The 11,872-nt window shown below is 50.3% G+C and overlaps 1 protein-coding gene across 1 annotated transcript; it reads left to right on the top strand.

The window, feature by feature from the left end:
• The first annotated feature begins 1,348 nt into the window (after nt 1-1,348).
• LOC144222894 (keratin, type II cytoskeletal 75) lies at nt 1,349-11,479 on the top strand. Its single transcript, XM_077753599.1, has 10 exons — nt 1,349-1,475; nt 1,603-1,973; nt 2,486-2,700; nt 3,849-3,909; nt 4,260-4,355; nt 5,202-5,366; nt 7,234-7,359; nt 7,491-7,711; nt 9,085-9,119; nt 11,241-11,479. The coding sequence occupies exons 1-10, from the start codon at nt 1,349-1,351 to the stop codon at nt 11,477-11,479; spliced, it is 1,656 nt and encodes a 551-aa protein (XP_077609725.1).
• The last annotated feature ends 393 nt before the right edge of the window (nt 11,480-11,872 follow it).

Below are 11,872 nucleotides of genomic sequence, written 5' to 3'. Positions count from 1 at the left end.
CTCTCTCTCCTAGAAATAAATAAAACATTAAAAAAAAAAAAAAGACTAGTAGGGGAAACAAGACAGATACCTTGGGCCCCCTCCACTCTGCAACCACTAAAGGGAGGTCTTCTGATGAAGATTGAGTGCAAAGGAGCAGAGGCCAGCCAGCTTCTGGAATAAGGCAGCCTCAGATAGAACTGGGGGGGTAGTGCTTTATAAACACCTTTATAAAAAAGCTCCTCAAAAGCTCCTTTTTATATATCAACGTGCTTCAGCTCCGTCTTCCCAACAGGAACCCGAGCGTGTTACTAAAGAAAAAGAATGTGTATCATGTTCCTTTTGAATCCCCACTGGAATTGCTACAGGATGGGCACACCGCCCGTTCTTCACTCACCTGTACTTGATTGTACCAGAGGGAGAGAAGGCTCACCAAGCATTCGTTCAGCATTTGCACGCCTTGGGCCTGCAGAAGTTGTTTTCCCACATGAATCCTCGCCACAAACCCCACTTTACAGACGCCCGCACTGAGGATCCCAGAAGGTTCCTGACTGGCCCAGGGTCTCACCACTAGTAAGTAGCGGGGCCGAGGTTCAAACCCATCTCAGCACATTCACAACCTTCCACGGCAGACAGAGGGTCTGGCCCAGAGAGCCCCATAGTGGAACAGAGAGGACGTAGGTGTGTGTGCGAACACACGCTCCTGCTCCAGAAAGTCAGGTGTGAACTGCCCTGTAGAGAGAGACGCTTCCAAGGAAAAAAAGAGGCAATCAAAACTGGGCGCTTTCCTAAGAAACATGAGCATGCAGCAGGATTTTCAGGACCTGGAAGGACAGCTGGGGGAGGGGGCGCAGGGGGTAATTCCTGGGGAAATACTCAGGAACAGGAAGCACAGCCAAGGAAGAAGGCCTGGGAAACGGGGAAGGAGAATCGCAGTCGCTTGTTTTGACACACAGTGTTTGCACAGGAGGGAGTGGGTCCCAGGCCTAAGAAAGCGGTTTAGAAATGATGTGGTGTTTTTAAAGCCCATTAGGAGACGCATGATTAGGACATGACTGAAAGCAATTACCGTGCCTCTCATTCGTCTGCTGATCAAGTTGCAACTTGGAAAGCAGTTTCCACGTGGGGGAGGGATGCCAGGGAACCAACCAGTGGCCTTGACGCCATTTTCCGAGGGGCGCTGAGGGTGAGCTCAGGGCTGGCGAATGCCTGGGGGATGCCATCAGAGGCCTCCATCAGCAGCACCCGCCCCTCCCCAAGACCCATAAAAGCCCAGACGGCCCGAGGCTCCCCAGATGCCCCGTCTTCTCCATCCCCCTTCACGCGCACCCGTGTCGAGAGCTCTCCTCGCCAGCCTCGCTCAGCCACCATGTCCAGGCAGTCCAGCATCACCTTCCAGACCAGCAGCCGCAGGGGCTTCAGCACGGCCTCTGCCGCCACCCCTGCCACCGGCCGCTCCCGCTTCAGCTCCGTCTCCGTGGCGCGCTCCACGGGAGGCAGCGCGGGGCTGGGAAGGATGAACAGCGCTGGGGTCGGCTTCGNGCTTCAGCCCTGCCTCGGCCACCACCCCTGCCACCGGCCGCTCCCGCTTCAGCTCCGTCTCCGTGGCGCGCTCCACGGGAGGCAGCGCGGGGCTGGGAAGGATGAACAGCGCTGGGGTCGGCTTCGGGAGCCGCAGCCTCTACAACCTGGGGGGCACCAGACGGGTCTCCATCGGGGGGTGCGGCGGCAGCTTCCGGAGTGGCTTTGGCGGCAGGGCCAGCAGTGGGTTTGGGGTCAGCAGTGGGTTTGCCTATGGAGGCGGAGCCGGAGGAGGCTATGGGGCCTCGGGCTTCCCCGTCTGCCCGGCTGGAGGCATCCAAGAGGTCACGGTCAACCAGAGCCTCCTGACTCCCCTCAACCTACAAATCGACCCCTCCATCCAGCGGGTGAGGAAAGAGGAGAGGGAGCAGATCAAGACCCTCAATAACAAGTTCGCCTCCTTCATCGACAAGGTGAGCCGGGGAGCTGTATCCGTGCCATTGGTTTGGGGCAGCAGGAGCTCTCGGACAGGCCCCCACCAGGAGCCCTATGGAAGAACCATCCACTGGACAAGTCCCTTGCAAGTGGGGCCAGATTGCTCTGCAGGTCTTTGTGGAACTTTCCCTCATCCTCCCCTGGGAGCCACCGGCTGGTTCAGCCAACACTGAGGGAAGAGTTAACTTGTTCTCCACAGGAGTTTCCACTGAGCAAACTAACCTAACCCAGAGCAAGTGTTGTCCAGACCCCTCAACCCAAGAGTAGAGTCTCTAAAGAGACCTCTGAGCCGAGCACACCAGTGCTACAGAAGTCCCAGAGAACTGTGCAGGTAGCTGCAAGGGCTTTCTCATTTCGATTTGGAGATGTCAGTTATATAGCTGACAGATGGGTATCAGGTGAAAAGTGTATTTTTCTTCTCTCCCTTATTAACTGCAGTGTCTGGCTCTGCCTCCCCAGTTTCTCAAGATTTCATGCTCCCTCCCTCCAGGTGCGGTTTCTGGAGCAGCAGAACAAGGTCTTGGAGACCAAGTGGGAGCTCCTTCAAGAGCAGGGCTCCAAGACTGTGAGGCAGAACCTGGAGCCCTTCTTTGACGCCTACATCAATGACCTCCGCCGGCAGCTGGACAGCGTCACCACTGAGAGGGGCAGGCTGGACGCTGAGCTGAGGAATATGCAGGATATCGTGGAAGATTTCAAAGTCAGGTAAGTGGGAGATGGGCTCCTGGTCACACACAGTCATCCCAGGACTCCTTTTTATAAGGACCTGCTAGGTGCAAGGGAGCAAATGCCAGTGCCAGCAGGGAGATTTGGAACAGCAGTCAATATCCCGTGAGATGAAGACAGCCTGGTGGAGGAGAACAAAGGGACGCTCATCTCTTGCGTCAGTGTTAACAAGAAGCCTATTTTAATCTGTCCACATGACCACAAAGGGATATCTGCATCATCTAACACACCATTGCTACTCTGGAAAGCATAATAATATTTCACAGTCAAAATATTCTTTAGCTCTGCTGGACATAGGCTCTACTATTGAAATGGTGCATTTCCAGGGCAAATGCTTGAGTGTAAACAAGGCAGTCCTCCTACGGGAGGCAAAATTTCACTGGCCATCATGCAGGCTGCAGTACCTGAGGTATCCAACAAAAAGGGACGGTCCTCCCTAACCCTTTAGCTGGCTTAACCTTGGTTTCTGAGGTGGAGCTACTCCTACTTACTAAAAGCATACTGCTCACACAGCTGCTCTGAGGTTCAGTGAAAATACATCAGAATCTGCCAGAACAGTTTCCTGAACACACAAACTTTACCCCATAAAATTAAATATTGTTTTCTTTAGAGAGAGAGAGACAGAGTAAACTGGGAAGCATGGGCAAAGGGAGAGAGAAGAGAGAATCTTAAGCATACTCCATGCTCAGTGCAGAACCCAACATGGGGCTCGATCCCACAACCCTGGGATCATGATCTGAGCCAAAATCAAGAGGCAGACAGTCAACCAACTGAGCCACCCAGGCACCCCTAGCCCACAAATTTTTTTAATGATTGGAATTATGCATCTCTAAGATGTTGGAGTTGCATAAGTACATATTTCTATTCCTACAAGTTCCATGCTCACCTTCTAGTCTTAAAAAAGAAAGAAGAAAAAAATTCTGGCAGAAGAAATGATTCCCCTTTTATAGAGGGAGAAATAGAGGTTAAGTGAATCACCTGAAGTCACACACAGGTCAGTGGAAGAGCTGGAAAGGCTTGTACGTCTCTTAACTCTTGCTACACCAGAAGCAAGGGAAGATTGCAGCCTGTAAGAATTCAATAGAACACTTGCTCAACATCACGCCCCCTCTCCTCTGTGCCTGCAGGTATGAGGATGAAATTAACAAGCGCACTGCTGCTGAGAATGAGTTTGTGGCCCTGAAGAAGGTAGGTGGAAAAGTCACTCAATGGAAAAGATTCGAAACTGAATCTTGAAGTATGGGGTGACTCAACCTTTGGGACTCCCAAGGAATGTCACATAACCCTTGACAGTATCTGGAGAGCTCAAATCTGCCAAAAGGCTCCCTCTGTATTTATGGTCCCACTGACTCTACTTGGGTTTCTGTTAGCTCAGGGAACTCAAGCCCCCATTCTCTGCAATCACCCACCCCAACCCCAAACCCCAGACTCAGAGTTTGTTAAAATCCAACTGAAGGGCCAGGGAGAAGTCCATCTAACTTCTGGAGTCACTGCTTGGGGCCATGGTGTCAGAGAAGGATCCTGTCGTTTTGTTCTAGGATGTGGACTCGGCCTACATGAACAAGGTGGAACTGGAAGCCAAGGTCAACTCTCTGACAGACGAGATCAACTTCTTACGGATGCTCTTTGAGGCAGTAAGAGCCTGGAAATCTTTTTGTCCCTCCTAGGTCTGGAGCCTCAAAGGAAAAAGGTGCTGCAGAGGATGTTATCTATATAGGGACACCACCCAGCATCTTGCCCCAGAGGTTCCAAGATGGGGCTTGGGTGATTGTGGGGACGTGGAAGAACTGCTTGAAATCTTGCCATATTAAATCCTACCCCAGCTCTGAGGCTTCAAACCTCCACACCACAGCATAGCAAAATAGTAGTGCTGATTCTTGAATCCCAGGTCCCTGGGTAGCATTCCCAAGGAATTAAGACCCACCTGTCTCTTTCCCCTCCCAGGAAAGTTCAAAAAGGTAAACTGCCCCTCAGCTCATTGGTCGGGGTGCTCCTTGCCCTCTGAAGATGCCTCATTCTGGGCACTGCTACTGTGAAGGCAGAGACCTGGGTCTTTGAAGGGGAGAGAGAAGTAGGGGTGATTAAGTCATACCGTACAGGGGGGCAACAGGGTCCAAAAACTCACTCTATCCTAAAGAAACCTTTTATGCTAGCATATCAATCAGCATGTCATATTCAGCTCAGTATAATTTGGACCAGAGAACATTGATGCACCCTTCATACCCAAGGAAAACACACAGGTAGGTCTTGAGAAGCTATGCTGGGGGACCCACCCCCATCACACTGATATGTGACCCAGAAACTTCTCAGAGATTGGCATGGGAGTCCCTAAATGGCTGTGAGTGCCCAAGGAAGGGTTGGAAGAATCTCTCCCAGGGATGCCAAAGAAGGGACTCCTGACCTAGATGGATAGTCAGTTGTGTGATTTCATGATCCCTCCTTTTCATGCCCTGGTGACGCTGAGTTTACTGGCTCTGCAGGAGCTGTCCCAGATGCAGACCCAGGTCAGTGACACATCTGTGGTCCTGTCCATGGACAACAATCGCAGCCTTGACCTGGACAGCATCATCGCTGAGGTCAAGGCCCAGTATGAGGACATCGCCAACCGCAGCCGGGCCGAGGCTGAGTCCTGGTACCAGACCAAGGTGAGTGTGGGAACCTCTATGATAGGTTCCAGGACTAGTGTTATCAGAAGCCCCCAATATGCATCTAACCATTAATCGCAAGCCTCAGGAAATACGTGAGCATTTCTGTTTCTTTCAATGTGCCAGAAGTGTCTGATGCTATGCAAAATCCACCTGAAATGCATATGGAAATCCAAACATACACATTAATATGTGGTCAGGCAATGTTGGGTGCTGAGGACAGCCATCATCCCCACATCACTTATGATGTGGTTGGGGCTGGATGAGACTCCAAAACACCCAAGAAATAGTCATAAAGCTATTTCTAAATGGCTTATTTATTCAACACGTATATGTCAAGCAGGGTTACAGAGTTGTAACTAAGTAAACTGCAAACAGTTCATTTCTGGTCTGAGATACCATGAAATAAATGGGAGGGGGGTCAAGGAAGAGAAAAGACCATGTTAGTAAACAGCCTCCAAGAAGAGGTGGGTCTTCAGTCTGTTTGGAAGCATCCAGGGACAATAGATTGTCAAGGATGGGGATGGTATTTAAGGCTGAACAAGCAGACCTGTGAGGCCAGAAGGCACAAATGAGGACTTTGCCAAGAAGAGAGGATGTATCAGGAAGAAGGGGAATGCGAAGACCACAGAGAGCTACTGTCCAAAGTCACAGATGGCTAGAAGAAGATTTGACTTTGGAGGGTGTAGTAGACTGGATAGCCCGATCCATGAGATCAACTCCCTGCCAAATCCAGACCCTTTTCAGGCTCAGCTGCTCACTTGCACGTGGCTTCCATCCTTGGCCGCACACTGTGCTTTAGCCCCTATCACTGCAATGTGGTAGGAAAGGAGAGGGTGGCAGGTGGCCAGGATGCACAGTGTGGAGGCAGAGACAGACAGCGAGTGGAGGCGGGATGCATTTAAGTTGAAGTTTAGAGTAGTTGAAATTTACAGTAAACAATTCTCTGTGGGTGGGGCCACAAAGTTCCCTTTAACAGTGTGTATCTAGAAACAGAGCAGCTGGGCCACGTAGCACTTTCAAAGCCCAACAGATCTTCATTCCAGCAGGGGCTCTTCTCCTTGGGAAAGGTGTGGGCAAGAAAACAAGGGGTGTTTGTTTCTCCTAAATGAGTGCACCCTGGGTATGAGCTACCAGATGGAGACCTCCCTGCAATGAGAGACTTTGTTACAAAGTCTTCAGAACTGTGCCCCCAGCCCAGCTCCATCCAACACAGATTCCCTGCAGCACACCCCTCCCCCAGCACCGACATCTGGAGGGCTACCCAAATTCATGGTCACATTGGTCTGGATGTACGCCCCGTGACTGAAATCCTCCAGTAAAGTGACCAAGTTGCCTTCCCGTTCCTGGAGCTCACCATGCTTCTTCCTGCTTCAGGGTCTTCACACAGACTATTTCCCTGTCTGGAATGTTCTCTCCCAGCCTGTGACTTAGGTCACTCCTTCCTATCTTTCAACACACAGCTTGAGCACCCCCATCATTGGAAGGACTTCCCTGGCCCCATCCTTACAACTTCCATATCTGGGTTAGATTTTTTTGTTACACCCCCTGTTCATTTCCAAAGGGGAACTTTATCCCAGTTTGGAAATATCAATTCAATAATATGCCAATTTAATTAATGTCTCTCTCCCCCAATAAACTGTGAGCAAGGGTCTGATTATGCTCTCCTTGATATTCCCAGAGCCTAGCACATGCCTGGCAAGTAGATGTGCCTAAGAAATAGCACCCAAATGAATGAGTGAGGGAATGGGCGAATGATCAGTGAATGGGTAGGCCTGCTGGTGGCACTGAGAGCCAGGCTGTGCACACAGGGAATGCCCAGCCCAGGCATTTGACGAAGCGACTGAGTCTGCTTTAATTCCATCAGTACGAGGAGCTGCAGGTCACGGCGGGCCGGCACGGGGATGATCTCCGCAACACCAAGCAAGAGATCTCGGAGATGAACCGGGTGATCCAGAGGCTGAGAGCTGAGATCGACAGCGTCAAGAAGCAGGTGGAGTTGGGGCAGAACTTAGAGCCCCTTGCACACTCATTTCTCCCAAATCATTCTGCCAATTTCCAGGACTCCTGCCCACACTTCCAGGGGCTGTCTGTAAAGCTCACGGCTTCCTCCTTCTCTTACAGTGTTCCAGCCTGCAAACGGCCATTGCTGACGCAGAACAGCGTGGAGAGCTGGCCCTCAAGGATGCACGAGCCAAGCTAGTAGAGCTAGAGGAGGCGCTGCAGAAGGCCAAGCAGGACATGGCCCGGCTGCTGAGGGAGTACCAGGAGCTCATGAACGTGAAGCTGGCTCTGGACGTGGAGATCGCCACCTACCGCAAGCTGCTGGAGGGCGAGGAATGCAGGTGAGGGGCAGAGGCACCTGCTCTTTCCAGCTGCTGGAGCATTCCTAGGGGCCAGGGTTGCTGTGGTTCCCTCCTCTTCTGGCAAAGGGAGCAAATTGCAGGTGGAAATGGGCTATGAGAAAGAAAAAAAAAAAACAGGCATAATTTCTTTCCAGGCCAGTAAATCATTATCAAGTGCCCTTATTTGAAGTACAAATGTTTTGAGAACCCCATAGAATTCTAGGATCTGATCACGTCCTAGGTAACCAAATTCTATCAAAGGAGAAATTGGGGTATATAGCAGGTCTGGATATGTGGAGTGAAAGGCTCTGGGCTGAGAATAAATTGTCCCAGGATCCGGGCATACAGGCCTACCACGAACTAGCTGCATAACCTTGGGGAAGTCAGTATCGCTTTTCTGGTCCTCAATTTCTTCAGTGTTGGAATAAAGAGACCAAATCATCGGAACCCCAAAGCTCAGGGGGAGCTTTGTGCTCTGCCAATTACCAGCTGTGTGACCGTGGGCAGATTACTTTACCTTTCCATTCCTCACCTGTAAAATGAGGATAAATATAGTTTCTATCGCATGTTATTCAGATGGTTGAAATAAGGAAATGCACATGACGTTTTTGGAATGAGGTACGGTACACAACAAGTGTTCAAATAATCTTAGCAATCACTCAGTTTCGTGGCTGAAGATATGGGCTTTGGACCCAAATGAGTCTGGCTTCAAATCTAGCTCTGTGGTCCTGGGCAACTTAATCAACCTCTCTGAGCTTCCATTTCCCTATCCGTCAAACTGAGATCATAATACCTACTTAATGGGGTCATTGAGAGAATTAAACTGCATAATGTAGCTAACAGTTCCTTTTAATGTGCTAAGTCTGTGCTTATGAATGAATGCCAGTTCTGTCCTTAGCATGTAAAGCAAAATTACTATACTTGCTACAATAATAGGCTGATTATTGTTATTGTTATGTTTATGACTCAGACTCCTCTCCACACCTATAATCACCTCAGCACTGCCCAGTGCATGACAACAGTCCATTGTTGAGAGAGAAATCTCCTTGTTCCTTAACAAGCCCTGCCTTTCCAACTGACACTATTGTATGATTAGCTTTAATTTTCTCCAGGTGTCTACCTGGTTTGAACCAAACAATGTGTCTCTGAGATTACAGGTTTTACTCCTAGGAGCCTCAAACTCCACATTATTTCATTCATTAGATTATTATTTTTAATACTACTAGCATTTAAATAAGTTCAACCTCCATCACTTGTGCAATAAAAATAATAAAGGGTTTTTTAATGCACTTAATTGCAAAAATGTTGTCTCAAATGCCAATAAGCTGCTGGAGATAATAATAACCTTCCCTCTCCCCCTTCCTCCCAAACAGGCTGAGTGGAGAGGGTGTTTCTCCAGTTAACATCTGTGAGTACGATATCTTCTTGTGTCATTTGGTGTGCATGTGGTTGGAGACAGGGGAGGTGGCATTGGGTGGAAGGGTGGAGGGCATGCATGTGGCATTGGAGGGGACTCCACGAACTGAGTTACATTTGTTAAAATGAGAGCCATATTGGTAGTCTTTTTTATTTTTTAAGAGAGAGTGTGTGAGAGCACTCAAGGTGGGGAGGGGAGGAGAGAGGAAGACAGAGGATTCAAAGTGGGCTCCCCACTGACATCAGAGAGCCCGGTTTGGGGCTGAACTCCTGAACCAAGGGATAATGACCTGAGCTGAAACCACTTAACTGACTGAGCCACTCAGCACCCCTGGAATTTTTTCTTTTAAGCAAGAGTCTTTAACATCCCTAGTCTAACCTCTTTGCATGGGTTTAGAAGACACACAGCTTCCACCCGCCACCTCCCGGGATTCCACACCTTTCTTGCTGGGAGTGCAGGTCAGAGATGAGCATTCAGTGTGGACAGGACTTATGAAACCCTGGTCTGCCCTCAGCCTTCAGAGGGAGCCTTCACGTTGGGCCCAAGGGCTTTGCCTTATGGCAGCCCCTTCCCAGGACAGGGTGGGGAGAATCCCTACTGCTCAGTTATACGCTGCAGAGCATAACAATAGAAGGTTATCAAGGTTTTCCAAGGCAGTGAGAGCACATAAGACAGGGCATTTGGGTGCCCTTGTTCATGTTCAGGAATAAGGAGGGGTGTTGGCAAGCAGGAACGGCCCAGCACTGTGAAGAGCAGTCATTCACGGAGTTCAGTGCAGGCATCGTGAGGCCAACAGAGATGACTTTTAAGCTTATGAGTGGATTTGGATTTCATTGGTGTGGGATTCACAAAGCAACGATTATATTAACCAATGATTCTAGAAGGCGTAGCCATCTACACTATCCAGGGGTCCTCCCTCACTGATATCCTTGTCTACTGGCTCCAGAGACCCTCAAAGCCAGTTTTGGGGATGAATGGTGTAAACTCTAAAGTTTCCTTTCTCTTGAAAGTACCTGAAAGTCTCTGTTTGTTATCTAGGGCCACAACACAGTACCACAAACTGGGTGACTTAAAGCAGAAATGTAGTGTCTCGTGGCTCTGTAGTCTAGCAACTCAACACTGAGGCATCAGCAAAGCCTTGCTCTCTCTGACACCTGTAGGGGGCTCCTTCCTCACCTCTTTCTAGCTTCCGGAGGTGGCTGTCAACTCTTGGTGTTCCTTGCCCTGCATCATTCTGATGCTGTTTCTGTGATCAGCTGGCCCTTTCTCTATGTATCTGCCTTCACTTGGACTCCTTTCTTCTTCTTATAAGGACACCAGTCATATTGGGGTAGGGCCCTCCCTGATGATTTTCTCTTAACTTGATTCCATCCAGGTCCCATTTCCAAATCAGATTGCATTCACAGGTGTTGGGGATAAAGACTTCAACATATTTTTTTGGAGGACACAATTCATTCCATAACAGAGTCCATTTTTATTTCAGTTTCTGTTCTGAAGAGCCCCAAGTAGGGTACTAAACATTGAAGGTGATGAGTGGTTATAAAAGTTAGGGAAAGACAGGTTGGGGGTAGAATGGGAGCAGAAATGGCTGGCCAGTGGGTCATCTGTCTCTTGGTCTATCAACATGACTCCAGCCCCACTCTGGGATTCAGGGTGTGGGGACTGAGGACACTAAGGGAGGCATGTACATTCCACTTGGAAAGAAGGGAGACATCAGAGCCAGGCCCACAGAGAGAGATGGGGACAGAGGGACAGGGGAATGTGATGGGATCAAAGGGGAAAGCAAGTGAACCAGAATAGCTGCCTGGAAGAGAAAAATCTCCATTAAGTTCTAGAAGAAAAAGTAAGGCACCAGTAGCAGAGGGGAGGCAGGAAGCCATTCCAGACTAGGAATCTGCCTAGCATTACAGCCCAGGGAAAATGAGGCCAAGCATAGGACAGAGATCTCACCAAGTGAGCAGGGAAATTGGAAGGAGGTAGACAGCTACCTGACCAGACAACCCCATCCCCACCCCCTTACCCTCACAGACTTAAGGGCACAGGCCCTGACGCTCAAGGTGTCTTCTTTCCTGCCCTTGATTCTGACTGTGTCTCCTCTCTTCTGTCTGGCAGCTGTGGTCACCTCCACTGTTTCCAGCGGCTATGGCGGCGGCAGTAGCACCGGAGGTGGAAGCCTGGGTCTCGGTGGGGGCAGCAGCTACTCCTTCACCACCAGCACTGGGCACAACCTGGGTACAGGCCTGGGTGGCTCCAGCTTCAGTGCCAGTAGCAGCCGGGGCCTCGGGGGCAGTGGCTCCAGTGTCAAGTTTGTCTCCACCACATCTTCCAGCCGGAAGAGCTACAAGCATTAAGTGCGGCCACCCCGCTCCCTCACCCCTGCCCTGAAGCCTGCCTGCTTGCTGACCTGGCCTGCCTGCACTTGCAGACAGGGTACCTGGGTCCTTCTCCCTCTTCTCCCCTCCACAAGCCCCGCCTGTGCTGCTGGGAAGGAAGCCTGGGTAAACCCCATTCCCCAACTTAAGCCAGCCTCTGCCCTCCTGGCAGGCCCCACCGTGTTCCTGTTCCTCCGTGTGCCACTGCCCACCCTCCTTCAAGATTCGTATTCAGCTTATCTTGCAGAGACCTCCCCCACTTCAGCTCCTCCTTCCTCCTCCCAGATGCAGAGTTAGGGAGTCAGTGTTTTCCAGGCCATCTCAATGCCGGGGTGACAGCCCCACCTGTCTCATGGTGCTTATGAGCTGCCT

This window comes from Crocuta crocuta, unplaced genomic scaffold (genome assembly GCF_008692635.1).
Source record: "Crocuta crocuta isolate KB4526 unplaced genomic scaffold, BGI_CrCroc_1.0 scaffold30, whole genome shotgun sequence".
NCBI classification, from domain to species: Eukaryota; Metazoa; Chordata; class Mammalia; order Carnivora; family Hyaenidae; genus Crocuta; species Crocuta crocuta.
This window is presented reverse-complemented; position numbering and strand designations above follow the sequence as displayed.